The following is a 27975-nucleotide window of genomic DNA, read 5'->3' on the forward strand; positions in this document are numbered from 1 at the left end:
TAATCTGGACTCCTCTAGGCTTCTAGGATAAATTCACCCACAGATCAGAACACAACAGACTGTCTTTCACTGGAAAAACTGTCTCTTTTTTTAGGCACAAGAACTTAGCTTTATATTTTAAGGAGTACGATATAGATTGATTGATTTAAAGATTACTATGTTGATCTGAAACGAGTGTCTAAAGTAGCTAAAATTCCTTATACATTTTAGAAATAATCATTATATACGCTCACATTTTTTTATTCAAACAGTTTCTGGGAAAGAACCAAGACTGAAAAAAGTGAACAAATATTTTTTTCTCTTTTTAATAACAAAGACTGTATTTGAGTTCCATAAAGAACAAAGAGAGATACCCCTCAGCGAGAGACATGAGAAGAACATTAACATTTTCTCTTTGAAAAACTGGTGATCTGTGAAAACAGATGCATCTTCAGGGTTGTGACCGACAGCAGGAGAGGAGGAGGTTCTTCAAAATGCATTTATATCAAGCCGGAGTGGTGCAAACACAATAGGATACATACATTCAAGATTCTAGAGCTTCTACAGGGTAAAATGCAGACTCGGTACCCCCATGCTTTATCTTCAAACAATCCATCTTCAGTTATAGTCCATAGACAAAAATGGTACATAGCAAAGACTAAAAGACAAAGGTGGGTTTCTATCAGCTATCTCTTTTCACTGTGTATGTGCACAGTAAAAGGCTTCATGTGGTTTAGTGTACTCATGACAAAAAAAAAAAACAAAAACAAAAAAAAAAAGGGAAACTGAAACCCAGATATGTCTAGAAAAAAACCAACAGTACACGAGAGACAGGCACAGAGTATGCTGGATGCCTGTTAATGCATTTTTATACACATTTTTACACTGGAAATAACTTTATTCACACCTGTACAGAGGAGTAGGCCTGTGTCTGCTTTCACAAGAAGAAGGCACCTCCTTTTCCATCAACTGTACACTACTGGCCTTAATGCACACCTGGCAAGTGTACATGTGTGTATCTCTACATACATATATATATATATATATATATATATATATAAACAATATATACACTCATACATACAGTACATACAACACTGTTGGGAGAACAGCAGAAGACTTGAGGGACTTGAGACAGAGGGACTGAGTGGAAGCTAGGCAGTGCAAGATTGTAACAAATTAAGTCTTAGTCAATTTTGACAAACAAGGTGACATGCTTATTCAGAAAGCAATGTTAAGATCCGCTGAACATGTACGCGTCTCGACCTCTGGTAGAAAAGTTCTCTGAAGAATTTTCGGAGCTGCCATGACTTTTGATTCTTTGGCACACCTTTGTTGTGCCAAAATAGGTTTTGTTATCAAACTCTTGGCAGACATGAATAAAATGTATCAAATCCATCTATGTACATATAAAGATTTGTGCTCTTTGACCCCCATAGCTCAATCACACTCACACCCCTTGGAAAGGGATCATCATGTGAACTACATACAAATATATACACACTTACAAACATCAAATGTTGTTAAAAAAAGCTACAGATACAAACAAAACACAAAAAGCTGTAGTATTTTTTAGTAAAGTGAGACTTAATATCACTCGTCAAGTAATGTGACCGCTGCGTTTATCCATTCACTCCATCAGGGTTTAGCTGTGAAGGGCTACCACGGTGCCACCACCACAGTGATTCTAAATATCTGGATGTGCAGACCATCTGAGAATGTAAGCAGAGTGATGTGCGTTCACGCTAGGCCCTGCTCTTGGTGTGCGACATGATCAACAAGAAAGTCACTGTGGGTCTGTTACTTCCTGCCAAAACTTAGTAACGAGACAATGTGATGAGCACCTGCCATGAGTGACGGCCCAGAATGAATACCAAGTTGGTACTGGCTAATCAAACCCTTCCTGCCCTTTATTCTTATTTCATTCATCAGGCTGTTCTCTAAGTATTCTTTAAATGTTCGAGAACAATCCAACCCTGTCTACAGTAGAGAAAAGGACAGTTTCATACTGGCTACACTGGCACACACAAGACACAACTGCTGTATCTGGAATTAAAGGAATCATTTAGTATCACACTTTCTTAAAGTTGGGGTACTGGTGAGGGATGAGCTCACCTGAGCTTTGATCCCCAATACGGGTCAAACTCCATTGAGCAACATCTTTCAAATTCCACACCACCAGTATTTTTGTTCAGTTAAGATCACCCTGATGACAACATTAGCAAAGACACAATAATTCAGGTCATTTCCTTAAATTCCTGTCAGATGTTTAAGAAGACATTACACATCTGTGTTCACACATCGAGCAGTACTCTGTGGCATTATTAAACTGATCTAAATATAGTAAAATCAGTGGAATGCTCCTTTAGCAATAGAACTGAAACTACAGATAAGTAAAACATGTAGTTCAACTTTGACAGTCACTGTCCCACCCCACTGTTGAGCGGTTGCTTACTAACAGTTCAAGGAAAACTTGTTTTCCCTGGTTGCTCTGCCTCAGGTCAAAGGTATGTGTTCCATCTTGTTGATTATGCTCATACTGCTAAGTGGCTAAATAATGCAGGTTAGGGAAGCAGGAGTGATTAAAAAAAACCTTGTGGCTACCTTCATATGTCCACCTCCAGAACTTGTACAGATGAACGTTTGTTCCTCTCATTTCAAAATAAAGTGCTTGAACTGATGACACAAGACAAATAAAAAGATGTGACAAATCAGGCAGGTTCCTGTGCTCCCGAGGCTGTCTAGTTTCTGTAACAGGAGTTTGTGTTCTATGGAAAAGTCCACGTTGCTAGGGAGTTGGTGCTGTTACAGTGAATGGCCATAAGCCTTTTGCTAATTTCTTCCACATTGTTCTACTCCAATAATTGAGGTTTTCGAGATCCATGTTCTTCTGAACCAATAAATAAGCAAAACAGCAACTTAAACACAGAGTAAATAAGCACTGATATCACAGAGTACGTAAGATGAGGTGCACATGACAGTGCATGCATTATATCCACATCTTTCAGTCTTGTGTTTCTGGACCTGCGGTCATCTTTGGTTGTGAATTTGTGAATCAGTTGCTTGTCAGTCCATGATGCAGCCAGTAAAATTAACTGATGATAAATACACATAAAACCTATCAAATGAAAAAGTGCTTCAACTGCTACAGAGAGGAACAGTGGTTTTGTGAGCATCGTAGTCAATAATCATACATCATGGTCCCTCTGTGTGTTGGTGTGAGGACCTGCTACTCATACAGCGTGACAGTGCAGTAGCAGAGGGCAGAGATCCTGCGGTCCACGCTGGCCTTGTCTGCAGGGAAAATACACAAAACAAGAGCTTGTTAACAGAAGTCATTAAAGACGGATTTGTTCTTAAAGTGCGCCCTATGTGAGGCCGATTGTGTGTGTGTCACAGAGAGTGGTTTCTACTCACATTTGACCACGTTCTCAATGTCAGTAGGGTCCTGTAGGATCTTGGACAAGCCATCCAACAGCATGGCGGCCTTGCTGTAGCGGTAGGCTATATCCTCCGTCTGCTTGAACATCTCATCCAGAGCTGCTGACTGAACCTGATACAAATCAAGACAGGAATCAATACCAGATTGAATCCCTTTCGTCTCTTTAAGCCCTGGAGATTTTTGTGTGTGTATGAGACTCACCATCTCCACAGCGTGATTGTAGATGAGCTTCTCTGCAGTCACACTGTTGATCTCGTCCACAAAGCGCTGCTTGTCAGAGAAGAAGTGGTTGAGTTTGTCTGTCAGCCGCCGGCAGAGTGAAATGCAGCTTTTGTAACGCTCATTCAGATTCTTCACCACTGAGAGAAGAAAGGGATTTTTTACTTGTATTTAAAGGTTAGCTGAACAGACAGAGATAGGTTGTATAAACATAACTACAGCATTTTGTCCAGCTATTGATGGGTGAACAGCAATTTTCACAAAGTTTGCAGCTGAATGCACTGGTCACAGTTTAAGTGGTTCGTACCCTGTTTGACAGCAGTGGAAGGATTGAGCTTGGCTGATTTAATCTGAGCCTTAGCCAAGTGAAGGGAAGATGCCAGGAACTGAGCAGCCTTCATGTAGAGCACCAACTGCTCCACCTGCCTGTAGAGGGTTGCACAACCATAGTATTTAAGGAACAGTACACACTACAGCACTGAACAAAAAGTCACTGCAAATTACACTTTGATCAATCCTTACCCCCACTCCTTGCTTAGCTGGCTGATCTGGTCCACAACCACGCTGTCCTGGGGAGGGTAGAGGGAGGCGGCCGACACACCAAGGTCTGTCCCTCCGGCTCGAACTGCTGCCATCTCCAGGACACAGTCAGTGAAGGAAAGCATCATCCGCAGGTGCATCAATGTGTCCGTGTGTTCACGCTGTAGCAGAAGTTAACAAGGTTCAATGAAAAACAAAAGGAAGAGAAAAGAAACAAATGCATAAAGCTTTAATTGATCGTCTCTCACCTCCATGAGAGTCTCCTCAGGCAGCTCTGGGGCTTCAAAGGTGATGAATCCTTCCAAGCTCGGAGGGGAGGTCCCATAGGGGACGTAGCGCAGACTGCTAGGTGCCCCCTCTGCCCCAGGGACAGTCTGCCCACCCCCAAATCCTCCTGGCGGAGAGGAGCCCATGGCCATGCCCGGAGGAGATCCAACATAGACTCGACCACTGGTAGAACACAGGGAGCCAGCCGAACTGTTGGAGCCCACTGAGGAAGCGAACAAGGACAGAAAACAAACATGTAACTGATGAAAGTACAGCTGACAAGTACTTTCACTGAGACAAATTCAGCTTTCCTGCTTCTATGTGTCAGAAGTTGATCTGCTGGGACACTAACTGTGCTCAGGTAAAGGGTCCTCACCTGAGGTGGTGCGTGGTCGGGTGCCCAGATGGCTGCAGGTGGGAGGAGTGGTGCTGTTGGGTGGTGAACCCACAGTGAAGAGCACAGTGCGAGGACTTGCTGACCCACCAGCCAGCCCACCGGGTCCTGCGGGGGCTTCGGGAAGAGCACATTTAATTTATTTGCTGTTCAAGTGAAATCAGCACTATACAGGACACCACATTAGTGTGTCTGAGTGTGTGAAGTATTTTGGTCTCTATACCTGTGTCCATTGGTCGCTCTGTGTTCAGACTGTCTGTGCTGCCCTGATAGGCCTGTCCACCCAAAGTTATTCTGGTTGGCTGCTCAGACAGACGGCCCGTACTAACAGACCTGCAGGGAAATTAAAAGAACATATCAGCAGAATGTCAAAGAGAAGACAAAGATGTATCAAAGCAAAACAGATGTACTTAATATCTTATATTCAAAGTTACTCTCAGTCATTCTTACACCCTTTGTCGATTTCCCATTAAAGAGATATTTGAAGAAGCCTGTGTACCAGTTCAAGTCAGTTAAAATGTATTTGTCATTAGCAGCTGAGGTGTGTGCTAAAGAATAATTATGGTGATTCTAGTTCTTCACAATCGACAGACAATAGAAAAGAGAACTGACATGCGTTTATTTCCGTGATTTCTACCTGCCAAAGGTCCGACTGGCTTCAGGGGCAGCTGGCCGTCCAGTGAGGTATGGGCTACAGTGGTGGGCACAGATATCCCGGGCATCTGCTAATGTCTTGGTGGGTATTGGGCTGTCTGCAAGCGCCATCAAGTTACAGGATGCCTGCGTTTTAGGGATCTTAAATGGTGCTGAAACAGTCTGAATGTAAAAAAACAAAACAAAAAAATAACAGTATTAAAAATGTAATTAAATAATCTGGTACTGACCATCTGTTGCTTTACTACAACTTCCACTCACCTTGGTAGGAGAACCGATGATGGTGGGCAGAGGGGACTTCTGCAGCCAGTCGGACGTGCGGGGGGAGGAACCCAGCAGCTTGGTGGGGGAGGAGCCCAGGTTGGCCGGTCGGCCAAATTGGGGGGAGTGACTGCAGCAGGACGAGGAAGGCTGCAGAGGGTCTGACAACTGCTTGTGGAGCTTCTGTCTGGTCTGGTAGACCTCTGTCAGGGTGGGGGCACTCTGGAGACGAGCCCCCAGGAGCTGAGAGGACGGGACAGGAGAACCTGGAGAAGGAAGGGACTGGATTACAGATCAAGTTACATAATACATACATAAACCCACATTTAGAAATAGTTCTACAATTTGCAGCTAATGTCACAAATCTGAACTAGAACCACATAGCGCATCTTTGGGGGTTTTATTTGTCTCTCAGTGTTTCTCTGTACCTGAGCACAACATAGCAGCAGGGTTTGATGTTACTGGTGACTTTCTTGTGTGCTTTCCTCCATCACAAAGTTTCACAGAAACAGTCCTGAAACTTTCCACTGAGACTCTGTGTCAGTCATAAAGTCTGGTTGTTTTTGTGACTTTTGTGACATATAGAAAAAAACTAAAATGTGGAAAAAAAAAACTAAACAAAAACAAACACTCAGAGCCAGTAATGGTATATGGCTGACACCAAGGCATTTCATTTCAGACTAAGTACTGTTTTCTGTCTGGCTGAGGCGTCTTTTCAGACAGTCCACTGCAGTTCAGCTCTTTTAAAAACCGGTTGTCATGACAGCAAACCTCTTGACACAAACTGTGAAGTTGTAAGATGTCTGCATAGTTTATATAACAGTGTCAAAGATTAAAAAAAAAAAAAAAACACCTTGACTCATGGTGTCTCATGCACTTTTCAATAATAGAGTCATGACACATAGGAGAAGAAATCAACTCCTTACTGCTGTTATTGCTAGGACTGATTCAAATGTAACCCAATGAGCAGAGGAACTAAGTTTCCCTTTTAACTGACCTCCTGAGGAGCTCCGGCTGCGGGGCTCTTGGTTCTGCAGGTGACAACAGCAGTGACCCAGCTGCTCAGGGATGGTGCCCACTGCAAATACAAGTTATAAATAAACAGTTATTTTCAATGTTTGACTTCCAGACATGTCCAGCTAATGTCTGGAAAGTTTTTAAAGACGTGTCTGGACATGTTCTTACCGAGAGGTGAGGGAGAATAGGGCCGCGAGCTGCCCGTGGAAAGACGCCGGCCCACGTTCGGAGGCACATCTACAGAGCTAGGAGACCCAGAGCCCACCTTTGGAAACCCCAGAGGGCTGGTGTTAGAGCGCCTCACTGTGCCAGACCTAAAAAAAAAAAAAAAACACAAAACATACATCTCAAAAAGCATAAAGTACAACTAGAAGTTAGTTAGATATTTAACTAATTTATTGGTTTATTGTGGATTCATTTATTCCTTTCTTCCGTCTTTGGCTCATTTCAGCCTGTTTTACCCAATTTACACTGGGGTGGCAAAATGCCAATCTGACTTTTCATACTGTAAGAATACACTAAGAAAGAGGACAGCATCTGTCCTCCATGGTCAACAAAATGCTACTCCAGTCACATTCAATACATCTCCATCTTCACAGCCACAACAGGAGGAATTTAACGACAAGTGAAGCAAACCACCAGATGAACACAAGCCCGGGAAGAAGCCAGCACAATAGAACCTCTGAATAACAAACACATTAGCAATACAATACAGCCAAGTCAAGTCAACAGTACCTGTTGTATTCTCCTTCTCAGACAACAGCCTGTAAATAGGAACAACAGAACTGATCTTCCTCTCATGCACCACCCTGCTCTCTTCCTCTGCCCTCCCATCTGCTTTGTCTTCACAGAAACTTGCTGGCTACAAACTCAAGCTGATGCAATTTTACTTAAAACTTTCTGGCTGATGAAATAACATCCTGGGTATTCATTACCTAATTGCCTAACAAAATTCACTCGGGGAGAGTTAAGCATTCCTAAGCAGATATCCACAGACACCGTTTTAAGTGTTTTATTACTAACAGAGAGGTATAAACTAAAAAATGTAAACTTCCTTTAACATCAGGACAAGCAGTGGGGGTTCTTACCTGGGGGAGCAGTTGAGCGTGGTGGTCGGGCTGCTGGAAAGGTTCTGCTTGATACGCTGGTAGTTGCGGACCTGGGTAGGAACAGGGATAGGGGTGGTTTCGGCCCGTGGAGACACTATGGGGGTCTGTCCTGGAGTTGGCTGCGGCTGCCTGGAGGGAAAAAGCAGCGGGCAGAGAAGCACAGTTAACCAGTCCACTCGAGGCTGTTGCTGCTGTTTCCATATCTGCAGGACGTGTTCAGGGGTGTCAACACCCATACTAACTTCAATCTCTAAGGCTTGTGGAAAATAAGTAGAACATAAAAGAGAAATAAGTCTAAATTGTGTCTGTTGCCAGCAGCTCTTTGTTTATTTCAGCTTTCAGTTTGGTCTGACTAACCATGAGGGGAGTGAACGGGTGGAAAAAAGGGGATGGGCTTCTATGTAAACACAAAGACAGGACCAATCGGCTACAAGCTCCACCTTCTGGGGGAGGAGGCCAATGGCACGTGCAAGGCTGTTGCTCTGTGTCCAGCAGACACAGAAGGGGAAGTGCAAAGAGGCAGAGCTCATTTGCATTGTTTTGTTATTCCACAGGAGACAAAATGTTCTTGAACATGAAGTCATGACCGAGTCACCCACAGCAGGGTACATAACATACAGAATGCACAGAAAAGGGGGGAGGAGGGGGGCGTAAGAGAGTGGCACCAGTTGGGAACCAGTGTATGTATTATGCAACTGTATGAAGACTGGGAGGATTGACAGGGGAGAGGAGGAGGACACGTGAGGCAAGTCCAGACAAAGAACCACAGAGCAGCTGCTTTGTGGGATATTAACAGTTCTGAGATCTAAATCTGAGCACGTGCTGTCCTTCTCCACATACTTAACACTGATGAGGAAGACATTTGATACAGTAACCCTTTATAGGTCTATTGTTCTTCATTTTCCTGGAAGCTTTATTGATTCTAGACAAGGCTTAATATGGAGAGAAATGTTTTACACTCATTAAAAGGGGACAAAGACAATTTGTAGGTAAAGGGTTAGCTGCTTTATAAAAGAAGCAAGAGTGGGATCACAATTCAGTTGCCTCTTCACTGACCTGGTTTTTAACCAAGCAGCCTGCATTGCAATGACAATCTCTCCAAGACATCCTGCACTTCTCTCCATCCCCCAAAGCCCACTTTCTTCACCCCTCTCTCCATCTCCTTCATTGATTTCAATCAGTTTAAAGACAGTGCAAAGGAGACCCTGATTTACAAGCTCTCTGAGAGTGTGCCTCTTGAACCTCCTGTAACGGTTCTTCCAGTGTCAATGATTAACTCATTTATGTAAGAAATAGAGTTATGGCTATAGAGGACAGCGCAGGGAGTGAGTAAAGCCAGTAGCATGAACAAATTCAGAACAGCAACAAAAACTACATTAAAGAGCAACAACACAAAAAGAAACAGAGGAGATCGAACAGTTTCATTTGCTACCATTTACACATGTAAACAGTAAAACAGGGAGATAGAAGTACAAACAGTGTCTGACTGCAGGCTATTAACAAAGGAGGAGGTTCAAAACCTGATGTATTCTATCTCTGCGCCACAGAGCTCCATCTTTGTCCAAAACATTAAAAAAAGAACATCTGTTTCACTGGTTGACTTCATTCCCACAAACACACACACTGTAGTTTATTTTGACTCAATCTCACAGATACCATTCACCTCACTAGAGCACCAAATGTTATGCTGCTCCTTAAGATAGCTTCTAGGAAATGCACTAATTCGTCCTGGTTGAGTAACATTTGCTAAAATCTACTGCACCCAGCAGTTTTAGGAAATAACTGACACTTTACTAAAAATACATTTGGGAGCCATTAGAGGTTTCTATCTTCAGCAGGAGTCAACAAAGTTGTGGCTCAGCATCACAGACGGTACGAAAGTCAGGCTGACATATTGTTGGTTTTGGTCTGTATTTTAAATCCATCTGAATTAAAGAATTAGGAAACACAGCTTCACTATATATACTGAAGGTAGAGAATATATTTGGGAAGATGGAACAACAGAAAACATGCTACAGAGCACTGGGTTTATATATGTAAGAAGTGTAGTTTGTTTTAAGGGTTGAAGACAGTAAATGTTGTCATGCTAAGAGAATGTGCTTGCTGAAGCCGTGAGCATATTGTGATGTTTGAATACGTAGCTGAGGCCCCTTATTAACAGAGTTTGTTGTTGCAGATTCATTTTGGCAAGTGTGTGAGGCTATTCATATCCCAGAGCCCTCTGTGTGTCAGGTGCTTTATTTAGCACAGCAGCACCTTGTTTTTGTTGCTCTAACTATGATTCACTACTCATTAATCATGTGGATTTGTTGGAGGACAGGCAGGATTCACTCGTGACAAATGGACAGAGTAAGTGTGTGTGAGATATGTTGTGTGAACCACAGGCAAGATTGTCAGAGAGCCAGAAATAGTGACATGCAAAAACAATGGAAGCCTTGTCGACATTAAACACATTAAGAATATGACCTTACATAGACACGTGAAGTCAAGGCTGTGTGAAATGGAAACTGATGCACAGTGTTGTGGCACACTTCCATTCAAAGTTGAGTCTTGTTAATATCAAGTTTATACTGCATGGACTGTGACAGACTAATTGGTGTAGGTGGGCCACGGGACTTCGATATAAAATAGTCTTGTAACCCATTAATATCTTTTTCTATGGATCAAAGAAATGAGTTTTTTTTTCATTATGCAAAGATTAGGATTTAAACTGACAACTACAGTGCTTTTGTCATGCCACACACACACACACACACACACACACACACACACACACACACACACACACACACACAAGTACAGTACTAACCCTCCACACATGAGGAACTCGCTGGATGGCCGACGACCTGCTCCCATGGGTTGGTCATCTGAGGAGGTAAAGGAAAGAAAGGAAATGAACGATGAAGGTTCAACAGCCTTTACTGATGTATAAATCAGTAGTAATGATTAAATGTCAACTGACACTGCCAACACTTTGCATACAGTTGAATGTTTCATTGGAGGACTAGCAGTTGTCTGTTGCAGCAGGTGCAAACCAAGAGGGTTCGGTTTACCAGTTAAAAGGGTAAGTGTGTGTGCCTTCTGTCACTGGAGTTGGTTAAAACAAGAGATGCTTGGCAGCTGTCTAATACACTAGCTGTATATTAGGTGGCATGTGCTCTGTGTGTTTGTGTATGCACTTCAAGAATCACTAGCAAGCAGTGAGTGTGACATCATTGACTATGTGTATAATGGCACAAGTGTCTCTATTAATCTGTTATCTATTAATAAAGTTTGAAGACGTGTGCATGCTTGTATAGAGCAGATTCCAAAGCATGTCGACATGTTAACCATGTCCACAGGTCACAGGCAATTCAAACTGTATTCAACTGTATGTGAACTAGCACATTTTGTAAATTGGCCTATGGTTATTTATGTAGTACAGTATGAAGATTACTTGTGTTATGTGCTCTGTTATTTAGCCTACCTTGACTGATTTGGAGTAGTCAAAAAAACAAAACAGAGACACTTACGAACTTTCACTCTAGGGTATATTTGACTGTATTTAACTGATGTGAAAGAAGTGGATGTGGGAGATCTACTAGGACGTTCAAGAGATAAGTTCCCTTTCAAATGCAGTGGCTTACAGCTGAGTGAATTTAAGGGAAATGCACCAGTGGTTGTGTGTACGTATAGTATGTGTAATAGCACATAACACTTACAGCTGTCAGCAGAGATGTGAGGCACCAGGACAAAGTCGTCAGTGTCACAGGAAGAGTTCTTACTGCTGGTGCTTCCTGCAGACTCTTTGGACAGCTGCAGGAAGTTGGGTGGACCAAGCGGAGGAGATGACAAACCATCTTCTGCTAGAGTCTGCATGTCTGGAAGAGACTGCATCCACAGAGAGAGAAAGGAGAGAGGGAGGAGAACAAGAAGACCAAGTTGTAGTGTGATACCTGAATGATGAAACAAGGCTTCTAGACACAGCAGTACTAACTGTCAAACTAATGCGATCACACTGAGACCAACACTGGGCATTGAAACTGAGGCCATTTTACAAACAGTATTTATAGAGGTAGCTCACAGGGAGCACAGAACTAACAACCTCGGGCAAGCTTGCCTTTAAAAGTGACATTTTTGAGTTTGCCTGGTGATGATTTGCAGGTTGTAAAATTACAGTTTACACAGAAGTTACAAAAGTTGGCAAAGCTTCCATTTAATTTGCCTTGGAACACTGTTTGTACTGGAAGCAGCAGGCACAATGGCAACACAAACATATGGAGTCGTGGTTAATATTATGTTAAGTGTAGGTGAATTCCATAAGCTCCTTCAAACTCACAGGAGGAGAGTTGTAGCGGATGCAAGGAGAGCTGCCACAGGAACTGTCTGTTACTGCAGTAGAGGCACTGGGAACCGGCACTGGACATGCTGAGGCAAATAGACACCTGATTAATCATGTTTTCAAGCTGCAAGATGTGAAAGTGTAGTGAAGTATGTGGTGAGCTCTGTGCTTACATTTTTTAATTGTGGTTGACGGCTCCAGGAAAGGATGGCTGAAAAAAGTGTCTGCAGTGTGATTAGAGGAAAAGAACAGACCATGGAAGTTGTTAACAAACATTGAAACAGATCTTAAAGTGTGTATAACTCAAACCTGAACAAATGTTTGAAGAAATGACGTCCACACTCACCAAAGTCCATCCTGTCTTTCTGATTCCTTTGAAGCAGCCCAAGCAAAAGGTCACCAAGTTGTGGAGAAGTCTCCCTCGGGATGCTGGGTAACAAGAGCATGGGAACATGAATGTTTTACTGGCAGATGGATCTGATAAAGTCTTGGTTGCTGTGTGTCAGACCCTTGGTGAATTGAAGCTAGGGGAGTAACAATTCTCCAGCAGTTTAAGCAGTTGGTTCTTTGAGATTAATGCTGATACACTGATGTTTACAGTTCAGAATGAATTTTTAGCTGGGTACTTCGGTCATAAACTAAAGATGTTAGGAAAATAAAATATTCCCCTGATGTTGTCATTAGACTAAGAGTCAAAGGCTCAAGTTATTGTGAGTACAAGTGTTTACAAGTATAGTAAAATTACAATATTCTGGTATTGCTGGAGGAAAGCTCAGGGACCATGGATATCCAATTCCAGGTTTCACATCCAATAACTGTTCAGATCAATTGCTTTGAAACTGTCAGCCATTGCCATCCTAAGATCTCACCAGCTGTCAGTTTCATCTGGGATAGTCCAAAATCACACAGAGTGGAAAACATTAAGACAAAAGACAGGTGGTTTTGTGTCTTACATTGGTTGGAGGTTCTTGTTCTTTTCGTAGAACATCCTAAGATCTTGGGGACTGTTGGCCTAAAAAGATTAATATAAATATTAGTTGTCAACAAACATATACACATCTATAAACAGCTTTGTTTGCTGTGTACATTATTAACCTGAAAGGGTGGTTTCCCAACCAGACACTGGTAGATGACAGTCCCTATGCTCCACAGGTCAGCCTTGGCGTCATAGTTCTGGGACATGATGACCTCTGGGGCCTAGAGAAGTCACAAATTAATATCCCGAGCAGGAATACAACATAAAGCTAAGAAAACTAAAATGGTTGACCCCAGTAAATGTATAGTAAAACACACTGACCATGTACATGGGTGACCCACATAGTGTGGCAGCCATCATGTTGCTCTGGAGATACCGTGCAAAGCCAAAGTCAGCTGCAGGACATAAGTATAATATAAACCAGTCAGTATAGGTGTCATTACTAAAACTCACTTTTGCTGAGGATACAGAAAAATGCACCATTTAAAAAAAGTTTATTCTTATGGATTCTTAATTCATTTTGGTGTGAATTTAGGTCACTAAAGGACTATTTCTATTGATTCTTTTACCTATTTTGATGCGGATGCCACTGATATTGGACTTCTTCCGACCTGCATATGACAGCAGGATATTCTGGGGTTTCAGGTCACGGTGGATAATTCCTTTACTGTTGAGGATGCGCATAGCAGCAGCAATCTGCTGGAGGAAAACCCTGAGTGTTTCTTCTCTCAGAGTGCCCTTAGCTAATGAAGAAGAGAGATAAAAACAGTTCATAACAAATCCACGAATTGAGTTCAGAATGTTGAAGTTTGTTGGAGCACATTTGACGATGATCCTTCATTTGAAAATATGTATATTTATACACTACTGTAGAAAGAAAGACCGACTGCACTTTCACAGAAAATGCTTATCAGCCTCACTAAATTAAAGCTGATAATTAACCGCTTACAGTAATAATCCAGAGGTAAACAGTATAAATTGAGGCAATGAGGGTGCTATTCCATGGTGGTACTGAAGTAAGTCTAATCCAATCCAAAGGGATTCCCCCCCTCTCCCTCTCTCTCTCTCTCAGTTCATTCTGATTATAGTGTAGACATAGATCAAACCAGTAAGCTTATCAACAATAAGCTAGGATTTGAGGGGTTAGCTACTCTCAGCCCACCTCAGAGGACCAACTTCTGTGGAAGTTGTGGAAGTGGTAGTCAACTAGACTAGTAGTAGACGTTTGTTTCATGCACCACACGTATGTACTATCTTTCCCCAGATCTTGACACCGTTCTTTGGAACAGTTTTATTACATCTTCATGTTGATCAAACAAACTAAGAAGCGCTTCTTCTTGCTGTTGTCATAACATTCTGCTGAACACATGCGGAGCATGTCTATAATGTGAGTATGATTCTGTCCAAGAGCAAGCACAAAGTATTAATTGGCTTAATGTTTTTCTTTTAATTCACCATTCTTACAACTATCATGTAGGTGGTAAGGGGACTATGAGGTAAGACTTCAGTAACAAACCTATTTTTTAAAATCAAATATAACACTTCGAGGCCATTGTGAAGACAACTAAAAATGTGTTTGCCTATGACAATGTGGACCAGCAATGACAGTGTCACCTGGAAGACAACTGCTTACCTTGATTTCTGCCTAGACTGGTCATGGAATATGATCTGATCTCAAAAAAAGAAAAATCACACAAAAACATATATTTCTAAGACTCTAAGACACAAACAGTCTTGATCTTTCTTGTCTTTGTTAAACATACAAAGTGATGGTGGATAACTAAGGGAAACATTTCTTTTAATAGCTACTTATGGTAGTAATAACCTCAAGCAAGCGTACTATGCTGTGTCTTTGGCGTGATTTTGGTTGGGTGCTCATTTCTATGGAGAGTAGCCACAGTACTAAACAGTGTCAGTTGATAGACAAGTTGTCTAACTGCAAATGTCTAAACTGTCACATTACGCCGTCACACCTCCATTCACATTTCATTGATTAGACTTAAGGTTTGCCAATACCTGACTCTGGGTGGCATTTAGTGACATCAGAAGCTGAGTCACTTAATTTTTCCACCATCACTAAGAATGTTCAATGGGTGCATTCAATAAAGACATGAAAGATCATTACTTTTTGTGTTTTATCAGCGTATGTCTGTTTATTTGTGACTATGGTAAAGAGCAGATCACATTTCATCACCAGTTTATGCATAAAAGCAGAAAATTGCACTTCACATACTTATTCTTGCCATTGCATATCCCTAAGAAGCTGTAAGGGCTATTATGGTAGTTTTTTTAAATGGTTTAAAAAATGACCACCTTCAAGTTTGACATAGATGTTTGTTTTGTTTTTTTACAACTTGATAGGTTTCTGACTAAATTCAGGAATGTCTTTCTCCCAGGTTCACTTGAGACAGTGATTACATAACTCTCATATGTACACTGCAAAAACACAAACATGAAACTAGAAGTTCTGTTGTATTCCCCCTCACTAGGGTTTACCTAGCTGTGATTGACATACTGCATGCTGATGACATAACTGATAGCGTAAAGATGGATACAGCCTAGTGGTTAAACCTTTGCTTCCAAACATCACTTTTCATTATGTCTCCATTATACATAATCTTAGTTTAAGTTGACTTGTTGTTTCACAACCATAAATGCTGAAATTTGTCAAACTATCACAGTGGCATAAACAGTGTGTTGACTGCCTCTAAACAACAGAAGTAATTCTGCATTTTTCATTAACTACAAACCTTCATTCAGAATGGCTATATTCACATGGCTTTGCACCTCTGTGGCATTAGACAATTTATTTTGATGACCAGTAATCTGTGTGTGTGTGTGTGTGTGTGTGTGTGTGTGTGTGTGTGTGTGTGTGTGTGTGTGTGTGTGTGTGTGTGTGTCTCAGACGGATTATTGTGATGCTTACCTTGCAGATAGTCGGCAAGATCGCCTCCATTACAGTACTGCGTGTGAGGACACAAATATTCTCTATCAGCAACAATTAAATCCAAGTTGAACAATGTCAAGATGAGAAGCACAATTTGATATTAAGCATGTTATCGGGTTTAATGTGTCTGTCTATATGTGCATGAGCAGGCTCATCAATTAATCTTCTGAAAAGCTGAATAACCTCTGCTTGTTTTTCACACAAGCAGAGGTTGTCAGCACAGATTGCCACCACTCTTGTGTGGCAACAAGAAATCAGACAAACGAAGGTGGTGTGATGAGTTAAGAGAAACTGAACTAGTTAGTGGATGAGCATAAACAAGTAAGACTGAATAAAGTTTATAGTCTACTTCCACTTCATAGGAATCATATTCCTGATATTTAGTCAGATTCCAAATATGCATTACCAAAAGCCAAATATCTAAAACAGCCAACTGTCCATTTCATCTTTCACTTTCACTTGCGGGGGGAGTTTTAAAAAACTCTATCAAGATTCAAAATAATAAAAAAAATGAAATGTCATGTGAAGCTGCCTTTAAATTTCAAGGAAAAACTTTCAGGGAACATGATTCCTAGATGGAAAGAAAGAAAGAAAAAAAAGGGGGGAGGGGGTGAAAGAGAAAGAGAAAAACACAATGTTCAAGAAAACAAAAGAAAGAAAGGCAGAAGAAAAGTGAGAGGGAGGGGGATGACTGCAGTTAAGCATTCCAAGCATGGAAGAACACATGCTGACAGCTAGTGTTGGGGGTGAACCATCGCTCTGTTTTGCCTCACATACAAATGTCACAACAAATGATACTGAGGAGGAAGACAAGTGTTCCAGCTCATCCAGGCAATCATGTTTCTATACTTACCTCCATGACCAGGAAAACTGAGTTGGGTGTTTCCTGGAAGAGAAGAAACACACAATCAGTTACAGTTGTAATTTATTCCAAAGCAGATGCCTATCCACCAAACTGACACTGGATAAAATCCAAACACCTGCACGCCCCCAGGCTTTTCTACTCCTCAATTAGAAATAAATACATTTAGAATATTTATAAGTAAAAATGCAAATACTTAAAACACACATTTTCTTGGCACCAGGAACTATTGCAGAAATAAAATTGATCTTTGGTAAGGCACTGAGGTCTCTGTTTAAAGAATCTCAGACAAATAATGATGCTGTTCTGGCTCTCTGGGATGAAGATGCATTTTCAGCATGTCGGTGGGTGGGAGCTGCCAGAAAAAGAGATGAACACTGACACCACATTCCAAGCAAATAAATCTATTTACTTAATCATCGTAACTGATTATGTCAACACATTGTTTCAGCTTTATTACAGGATGAACGTCATCAGTGTTTTGAAAGATATGAACTTACAAATCTAATCGCACAAAAACATTATAAAATATTATGATGCAGTAAGCCTATATCAGGAGACAGGAATCAATCACGATCACAAGAGATTTACTTCTCTACTTATTGGCAGAACAAAGTAATAAAATATAATGCAGTGTTTTCTACAACTTCGAAACAATTGTGCATATAAACAAGCAGCAGATGACAGTGGTCTAACCACTTAATACAGCACTCTGCCATGATGCAAATCTACTGACATGTGACCCTCCACATGTTAATGGGCTTGTTTGTTTGCTTGCTAAGTAGCTTGGTCTTTTCCAATCCTATACAATGTTTTCGCCAAATTGGGCAGGTGGCAGTGGGGGGGATGGGCCACCAGTGTGTGACGGGGTGTGTGTTTGTAGGGTTTACATAATGAGAATGCATTCTGCAGTGCAATGTGTGAGAAAGGTGTCGGGGGTGGGAGCAGAGTCACCAGAGTCAGCATGAGGCGAGGGGAGTGAGTGTAACTGATCCCTCACAGTGCCGTCACACAGACACACGTAAATATCTGGTACTTCTAAGAAGAGTGCTGCCTGGAGGCACATTTATTTGATTCAGTGTGTGTTTTGGCACTTTCACGTGTTGTTGTCTCTGCCTACTGCAGTTGCCTCAGTTTGGTTTCTTGCCTAATTGCTAAGAAGCAAGATGAATTTCAAGAGGCAGGTGGTGACATCAGCACACAGGGGAGCCTTTGTTGTTGAGGGCTTAGAGGAAGTAGCACCTCAACAGTTATGAAAGTGAAGAGTGTTACAAGTTACATGAACAACTTTTTTATTTTATTTTCTTTTTTAAAAAGGAGGTACTGTTCACAACAAGGGAAAAAAATTAAGTGGACTGTGGACACTGCCAGATAAGACCTGGGCTCAAAAACATTACTCTTCCAGCAAAAATATTCCACGACAAGTATGATAAAAATAGCACCGCTATCATCGTGGCTGTGTCACGCTCATGTAACACTTAGATGCCGTTTCGCAAGCAACCAAATCCACAGGCTTGATGGAACGATGAGAGGATTTTATTATCCTGACAAATGAAAGACGGACAGCACAATACACAGGCATGGAAGAACAGAAAAAAACCCCACAACTGCCATGAGCCCACATGAGCCAAAACAACACTGTCAGGTTAGTCGTGCAGTTATTGCGTCACACACTAACTCCCGCAAGTGCATGGTTATGTAATAATATGGGGGATAGGATATGGCCAAACTAGAGCGGGGGGAGCTGGAGAGGAGAGGGTGTGCGTGCGTGAGTGTGTGTGTGTTTGTACTGGGGAGGGGGGAGGTTAAGCATTAGTACAGAGCCAGTGCGATTTTGTCACGCAAGAGATGAGCGTAATCTGTGGTATTCTGAGTAAAGTGGCATTTGAGAATAAAGTCTATGCTTTGACATAATAGTCGCACACAATGACATATGAGCAGCCACAAAACATTTGGTGCGGAGCGCCTAATTGAATTGATTTTCAGTGTGGGTAAATCTGTGAGTAAAGTGGGGAGAGAGTTCATTATTTGTAGTGATATGGCCACATTAATGAAATAACAACACTGCGCTGATTCAGCCATGCATAAAAGGAACAGAACATTCCATAAAAAGAACACGCTTGTAACAAGCCTTGTAATGTAATCAGGGCATGTAATGAGCCATAGCACACACTCTTGTTTTAAGTTCATTATTTCTGCTATGGTCTAAATTTTCTAAGGTGCTGTGTTGTATTGAGGTTTTCCAGATACCACCTCATATGCAAGAGGCACACAAGATCATGTGAATGTGTTTGTTTACGTTTCATTGCGATGACTGGTTGTGTGCCCATGTGCCTCCATGAGCAGTATTACTGTTTTTCTCTGAGCTTTTATCACAGCCAGTTAAATTACTGGAAAGCAAAGCTATGTGAAGGAATGTGGATGGGAGGCCAAGGGGTTCACGCTGCAGGTTTTCTAGGAAAACTCAATGAGCTCCAAAAAGTATCCAAGAACATGTGCTGCCCCCTTCTTTCCCCTAGCCAGTGTTCCTGCCTTGTGTAATTATCACACACACACACACTGGGGCCCACTATCCAGGATACACAATGTTCTTTTAGAGCAACACTACCTTTGTGAAGGTTGGCTCTCAACCAAGCTCCGCCCTACTCTAGGTCCTTTACAGGAGCTTCCAATTGCATCTCACTGATGCAGTTTCAAAGCTTTAGAAAAAGCTAGTGATGATAAGATGGTAACAGTAACAAACACAGAGGATGTCAAAAATAAAGGCAAGGTGAATTTTAAAAGGTGGTGATCTATCCATCTGTCTATTTCTGTCTTTAGATAGATACACAGAAAGACAGATGCAAAAAAATTTAAATATGTAGCTTGATGGATTTAGCTTGTCAGATTTTAGGAGACCTATATTCACTTAAAAGCATGTCTTACAGCATTTGACTGTTTTGAGGGGAATTTCCATTTTTTAGCTATATCATATTAAAAGCATATTATAAATGAAAACAAACAGTGAGTGAGAGTTCCCAAGATTCGAAACACTGAAAGTCTGCAATGTTCTCTGAGAGAGAGAGAGAATATGAATATAAAGAAGACCTGACACAGGACACCTTATAATTATACCAGTCCACCTCACATTGTTGCAGCTTGATTAACATTAACAGCCCTGTGAAGGAGGACTCCAAGCCAGTCAGCCGTGGGTGAAAACTGTCATCTAAAGCAGCAAATGAGCAGAGCTGCTACAAACTAAGGATCTATAATCTGTCACGGGCAAATATACTCCCACAACCAGCCCTGCACTCTTTTGTTGGTGCTCATCTATTTTGAGAGGCAGACAGGTAGCTGGTACTTCTTTCTCCACTTATGCAGCTGGTGATTCATACAAAAGCCTGAATTTTACTGCATTCACAAAAGCATACATGGCTCTTTTAGAATGCAACATTTAATATTTTAACCTATTCTGTTCTGCTTCAGCCTACCTACTTGTTGTCCAAGCAATAATAATAAAACCATCCAATTTTCCTAATTAGTTTGGCATAAGATTTCAGTCTAGGACAACTTAATATCACAGAGTTTCAATTATCTTAATATTTGTATTTAAAATGAAATAGAATATCTCTCTCTCTCTATGTATGTATATATATGTATATATATGTATATATGTATATGTATGTATATATATGTATATATATATATATATATATATATATATATATATATATGTATGTATATATATGTATATATATGTATATATATATATATATATATATATATATATATATATATATATATATATATATATATATATATTTTTTTTTTTTTTTATATATATATATTTGCAATATTGCCTAGGTCATGTCATAGGGCCTACATATTACTATTACTACATAAAGTCCTTATTATTTTCTGTAGAGGTTTCAGCAAAGTACTAACATAGTACAGGGAGGTGTTAACGTATCATGTCAAACAGATCAACTTTACACAGGGATACAAGTCAAATCAAGTTCCAATACTTCCTTTTCAGTGTTCACACCAACACAATGCAGCCTTGTCTATATGATGCTGGTAAACTACACGAAGCAACATGAACAGGAAATTATAATAAAGGATTGGGTTTCACATTACAGGTTGTAAACACAAGAGTTCAGTTAACTAGAATTTTAAAAAATGGCAATTGGCCAGAAAATACACAGACCCATCTGTTAAATGCTTGTTGGAATTTGTTAGCTACTTCTTCACTAAGCTGGCAGGTGTGTTAGCACAATGGTGCTTACGTACTCACAGTGACAATGCCATGATGTTTATACATATCATGTTCACCATCTTAGTTTAGCATGATAACTGTTGTTATCCGATTTATTCTTTAAAACAAAATCTCTTTCAACACATTTGAACACACCCAGCTCTCAGGCCTTTAATAAATGCTTAAAAACATAATTCCACTCATGTCTAAACATTTAATCACTGGCTAAATCAAGTGTTTAATTGTTCTTGTGTTTCGTGTCTGTCCACATGCTTTGGCTGCCAGTGTCTACAGATCTTAAAGTGACAGTAACTAGTAGAGATCTCTTGATAGACACCAAGAGAGGAAATGCACACCACTACACTGACTACCAGACAGACGAAAACTGCAGGGGACAGAAGAAAGGAAGGCCAGCTGGTGAGGAAAAGAGACAGAGAGGCACTGTGCCTAAAGCTGTGTTAGACCTGCTCAGTGAATGTTACAAGCAATAGAGGCAGAGGTGACAGAAAGCAGGCAAACAACATAAGTGAAGAAACCGAGAGAGCGCATGAGGAAACTAACAAAACATATGACTGACAAACAACAACGACAAACAACGCAGCAATATCTCAGTGTCTGCCTAGTGCAAGATGGTGACCATGGTGGATCTATGGTTTTCAGGTTGGGTGGTGGGCTACTGTGCCTGAGTCACCAATTGATTTTTATATTTGTCCCCTGAAAATAAAAAAACAAACCAACTCTGATTGCAAGAATGAATTGTGTTTCAATCGAACTATACTATATTTTTATAGAAGTTTAATTACAGTCTTGTGTATGTACTGCCAGCATGAAGCTACATCCGGCAACAGTGAGAAAGACTAAAGCCTAACCAGCAGTAAGTCTCTGCTAGTGCCCGTCATTATGCAGTAAGGATTAGATAAAGGTTTGATGTGTTCGCTTTAGACACACTGTAGGTTCCTATTCATCCAGTTAAATTGTATGCTTGCTCATGAAATGACCGCAAACATGCTCTTTCAGAGCTATAACTGGGCTTCACGGCTAACTGCCTATAGAAGAGGTTATTTCATCAGCAGAGTTGATGAAGGGATAAGGAGACGGGTGGAGGAGTGCAACAGTGGATGGACTGATCTGCAAGGTCCCAGTGGGAGGGTTACATAAACACAGGAAGTACCACTACTATATGTGGGAAGTGCTTAATCATCATTTCAACTGCCTCACTCCCCAGTCTTCCCCTTTTATCTCCTTACTAGAATAACACACAAACATAAATGCTTTTTATCGGGGAATTCATTTTCATTATTTCTGTTGGATGGATTTATAATAAAATAATATAAACAGCAGTTTGAAAACCTTGAGAATGATTCGGATTATAATTATTGCAGCTATTCGAAGAGCCTACACAGCCTTACAAAAACCTACACAACAACAACAACAACAATAGCAGCAGCAGACCACTGTAATACTGTACTCAGAGCAACCCATCTCTGTGTTTAGACAACTAATATCATTACTTCTGTGTTATATCAGCATAAACACTGTACACTGCTACACTGTAATACTGTTTTTGTGAAAAGCATACAGACACCATGGCATTTCACATTCAGAACAATGCACTTCTATCTTCTGAAGGTCAGTTCATGCTTTCCACGTGTGGGTGAGTATTCATCTGTGTAACATATATTTCACCTTCTCCCTGTTTGCTTATGGCAAAGCACTGTGTGTCATTAGACACATGCACTAGTGTTTTGTGGAGACTATAAAGTGCTTTCAGTCCACTTGTCAAAGTTTCCTTAGGCAAGACACTGAATCCCATGTTGCTCCTGAGGTTTATGTTCCTCACTTGAATTTACAGAAAGACAGTCCAGAGTAGTATTTCTTTATCTACAAAGCCATCTTTTACATACAGAAACCACTTGTAATGCAGTTAGCAGCCTGCCAGCAGCCCTGATTCTTCCTATGATTTGTGGGACACAGCTAGGTGCAGATATGTTGTATTGATGAGACATGTTAAGTTTTAAAGTGATTAACTGTTGCTATGGCACACACTGGTTCAAACCCTGTAGGTCTGAAGAAAAGGCTATTCTCAAAGCCCTGTACAACCAGATAGCATCACTGAGTCAGCTTTACAGAGACAGACAAGAAGAATGCTTACTCTGCATTAAACTAGCCAATAGCAATGCTGATTCTCTTAACACACTGAAGAGGTTTGTGGTGGAAGATTCATTTGACTAAATTAAGGTTTCTCCAACACTTGTTCCAAAGATACTGCAACAGACAAAGTCTTGGGCATACCTGCCTCCCAGTAAAACAACCACGGAACAAACTGGATGCAATGGAATGGAGAAATACCATAATTACTCACTTCTCCATGAAATTTACAGTTGCAAGAAATAAGTGACCAATTTGCTGGTTTTCTGCATATACTGCTCATGAAATGTGATCTGATCTTCACCAAAGACACAAATATAAACAAACAAATATTTTTAAGCTGGAGTCGGGTGTTTGCAGACATGGAGTCCAATCAATAAACGAGAATAGAGGTGTGGTTTAGAGCTAACTTGAGTTTGTGTTTTATAACACTGCTTTGTGTTATAAAACACAAATCGGTGTCCGTTCACAAGAGATCTCAGTTGCTGAGATGCTTGTAGCTGGAAAGAGTTTAGTTAAAAACCTACCTGGACATCGTAAAGTGCCACAATGTTTTCATGCTGCAACTCCTAATAAAAAGCAGAGCAGAAAAACAAGACGTATGAGCATTAAGTAGGCTACAGAAGCAAGTTAGCTCATTGATATTTCTATCTCTCCTTTGTCAAAGGTAACTACTCAAACAAGGTTGATGTCAAATCCTTTAAAAGCACTGAGAAGATAAGTGAAAGGCAATTATGTGTCATGCTCACCTTTAGGATTTTGATTTCCTTGCCAAGAAGTATCTGGGACTTGGACAAGTTCTTCTTATTAATGCTCTTAATGGCCACCTCCCAGTCAGTCTTCTGTGGAACACAAACAGCAAGGTAATGATTAACATACAGTATGTGGGTTTTGTTTGACAACTTAAAAAAAATGTTCCTTTAAAGTTCCCCCTTAGTGATTTTGAATACATTTACTTGCCATGATATGAAAATAAAAATTTATTAATAATTAATTAATATATGCCAATGCTAAATATTAAATAGTGGTATTTAAAGAGTGGTATCTTTTTCGTAAAAAAAAGCAACATTTAAACAGATCCAGGCATAATATATGCCAGTCTGTGCATGCTAAAAGCCAAGAACTGCTGATCTGAACTGCACTGTCAGCATCACTGTGTAGGACCTAGCAAGAAGAACAGAGGAAATTTTATCCTCTTCAGTCACACCAGGTCACTTGAGTTTCTGACAGCTTGGCTAGCCTATTGCACCAAATGGCACGCTGAATGACAAGGCACTCAGGTGACAGCTAGACTGGGAGCCAGCCTACTTACACTAAGTGAGAGCTAAGGGACCTCTTTTTCTCTGGGCTGATATATTGTTTCCAGATGACTTCCTGGAGTGGGCATAAAAAGACTTTTGGAGCACATGGGACCTGTAAGGCTCTCAGGACATGTGCAACACATGCAAATACCCCACTGGGTACAGAAATAAACCCAGGAGAGTGCTAGACTGTTTCTACGCCCTTGAGGGGAAACGGGTGAAGAAGAATTTCTGTGAATAAAAATAATAATGCTTCTCAAATTAATCTAGGTTATTAATAGATGTTCTGTCTAGGGTAAGGCTGCACGTGAGTAACACGAGTTGTGTATCTGTATGACTTGTATGATAGCATGCTAAGCTAAATGTGTCGTAATGTCCCATAACATGAATAAAAAGTGATCCTTCCAGCCCATATTGTAATCCAGGAGGGTGAGAGGAGTGTATTTTGAGGAGGAGGTAGGAAGAGCTTTTTCAAGGCAAAACAATAGCTTTGTGGTGCATAATAATGGGTAGTCGTGCAGTGCAGAGTAAGCACTTATCCTCTACTCAGAGTCATGCTGCAAAAACAGAAGCACACTTTCATTTGCCAGGATCACGCATGAGCTCATTTATGAATCACAGCCGATTTTAGAGGTGTGAGCAACTGGGAGACTGGCGTCAGCAAACTCATCCAGACGTTGGCCGAAAGTGCTGTACAATACTGAAGTTTGTGAGCAGAAAACCACCACACCAAAGCAGCATGAACATAATTTATATCATAGTTTTAATAATGCTATACATTTTAGCTAATTATCTGCAACAGAGAGTGTGTGTGCCATGCATTCCACAGATATGTAGGTATGTAAAAATGTGTTCAATTCAATAAAAGGATGTTTGGCAACTTTAAAAAGAAGTGAAAAAATAATCTGGATTTTTACATCAAAATAAATGTTTTTGTTAAATATCTGTTATATATTATATGTTAATACAATTAGCTGATTACTTCTGATGAGCCTTTGCATAACCACTTGATATTACAGTGTAACAAGAGCTCATGTATAACATCCTACACCAGCTGAACACTGAAGCCTGCGTGCAGCAGGTGGCTTTAACCTTCCCATCTTTCCAAGGTGGAAATAATCCTATAAATAGGCTAAATGACATGCAGGCGCTAGGACTTAAACAGTAAATACACTGATCACATGCTAGTTAGCTTTCAACAACAAGGAGGCCTGTGAGCATGGGCAGATGTGTACAGCTTCAAATGATAGCTGAATTCAGGTCAGTTCCTTGGCTCTGAGCTAGTTATGGATTCATATTGAGAACTACAGAAGCTGCATTCTGCTCAGGCTACAGCAGGGAGCCTGGGGATGCTCTAATGTTGCTTTCATTGAGGAATTCAGGACCATCTGTTTCACACCATTAGCAACGGGGACAACATGATGTCATCTCCTGCATCTCTGTCATACATACACAAACAAACCCACCATCCTCGTGTCCTCCTGTGAAGAAAACCACACCCCCAGTCCAATCTAATGACTTGATTCCATTTCTGAGCATTGCATTAACAATATTTAATTGCCTCAGTGTGAATGAAGCTGTGTGTAAGGAGGGCTCTTATCGTTTAAAAAGGCTAAGGATGAAACACTGCATCCCATCCTCCCTCCTGCCTCAGTACGTCAGCAAATCATTCACTGCTGCCTGACTCATCCATTTCATGAATGAAGCAAATAACATAAATACAAGTATATCATCAGTTATAACATCAGGCTGAAGAAATATCACTGAAATCAACTGTTACAGTATGACTGTACATTATATCTGATTGGATCTGGAGGTTTAATCCTAAAATGCAAACATCACTACCCCCACAAAAAGATGACATCCCACTTCTACTGCTGCAGAAATTCACTGTGCACTGCTACAGACTGACCCAGATTTTCAAATGAAGCTGCCTACTTGCCCCCTTTTTCCCTGCAACAGAAGACAGAGAGGGGAGGAGAAAGGGAAGGGAGAAAACATTGCACACAAGCTAATTATTTACCTTCCTGTGTCTTCCTTTGAACACCACAGCAAAAGCACCATGTCCAACCAGGTCCTTTCTGCTGTACTCAAAATCTCCCACAGCCTCCATTGTGTTGATGTGATGGGCCAGCTGGTGCTGGGCACTGGTGGACAGCCGTATACGTTGCTCTCCTCTTCAGAAACCAAGCCTGGAGCAAATTATCCACTCAGTCCTGGTGATTCTGCTTTTTGCACTGCGGGTTTATTTCATGACGGGCTGCTCTGATGTGCTTTATTGCATAAATAAGAGATGCCGTCAGGACATGATGCATTCACGTGTCTTCCACTAGGTTGGGGCATTTAAGTGTAATATCACACGGCTTTGAGCATGACCAGCAACAATCCTGTGCTAAACTGTATTACTGCCAGCTGTCTGTCTTTGACCCAGTTGGATAGCTGCAATCCAGCTTTGCATTACTCTCCAAAGGAGGCTCACTAAACACACAATGTGTCCCCAGTCGCCTAGCCTGTTCAGAAGGACGGTCAAGCTACATGATGCCAATCCTGCTGGACGTGACCATGCAAACAGTGAAGCAGCTGCAGATACGGAGCTATCTGCTAGCCTGACAGTGACATAACCCCGCGGCTACACCTAGCGTCATAGCTGCTGACCATCGTAGGTCCTGGCAAACATGATAACAATAAAATGTAAACAGCTCTAGCGTTACCTGGGTTTGGTGATAGCTAACTGTGATATGCTTCTAGAAGAAATATAGCATTACAAGCTGTAGCAACCCGAATAAAAGGTTAATGTTACACTACGCTAAACCAACACAAGCGACTCAGCACACAGTCACTGTTAGCATGAATCTTAACTGTTGTTTATCTGAACGCGTTAGTCCTTATCATCGCTCTTCTTTAAGAAAATGTCCAAGTCCACAAGACACATCTTTGTCCTGCAGAAAAACACTGACGTCTCCCCAGTGGGCATTAATTTCATCCGTGTGACACACAAGAGCATTCGTTGTTTCCTTCGTCGTCAAGCCAGAGAAGGCAGCTAACGTTAGCACTGAGAGTAGCTGTCGCCTTTAGGACACGGAGATCTGCTCCCAGGTTGAGATAGCACACGTTAATGTACTAACGTTGAATAAAAGTGTACAGTTTGTAAGCCCTGTACAGCGCTGTCACATCATAACAAACAGCGGAGCACCTCCTCCTGACGACCTCCTCAACAATACTGAACGCCACAGTCATGTTCCGCAATTATATGCAAACCTTCCGCGCACGTCAACGTTTAGTGTCTCCATCCGCTACAAGAATT

General features: G+C 41.1%; 1 protein-coding gene across 1 annotated transcript; it reads right to left on the reverse strand.

Moving 5' to 3' along the window:
• Nucleotides 1–283: 283 nt before the first annotated feature.
• Nucleotides 284–27885, reverse strand: ulk2 (unc-51 like autophagy activating kinase 2). The gene is made up of 27 exons (XM_026371676.1): nt 26695–27885; nt 24120–24212; nt 23898–23939; nt 16980–17012; nt 16106–16142; nt 13749–13922; nt 13501–13574; nt 13299–13400; nt 13157–13215; nt 12550–12632; nt 12377–12427; nt 12201–12289; nt 11584–11752; nt 10692–10749; nt 7862–8011; nt 6942–7087; nt 6754–6834; nt 5757–6022; nt 5479–5657; nt 5065–5174; nt 4824–4958; nt 4429–4670; nt 4163–4341; nt 3948–4066; nt 3623–3780; nt 3397–3532; nt 284–3273 (listed from the first exon to the last, which is right to left on the reverse strand). Exons 1-27 carry the CDS (start codon nt 26782–26784, stop codon nt 3209–3211), a joined length of 3120 nt encoding a protein of 1039 aa, XP_026227461.1. The 5' UTR covers nt 26785–27885; the 3' UTR covers nt 284–3208.
• Nucleotides 27886–27975: the final 90 nt, after the last annotated feature.

The sequence above is a fragment of the Anabas testudineus genome, chromosome 13 (genome assembly GCF_900324465.2).
Source record: "Anabas testudineus chromosome 13, fAnaTes1.2, whole genome shotgun sequence".
Lineage (NCBI taxonomy): Eukaryota > Metazoa > Chordata > Actinopteri > Anabantiformes > Anabantidae > Anabas > Anabas testudineus.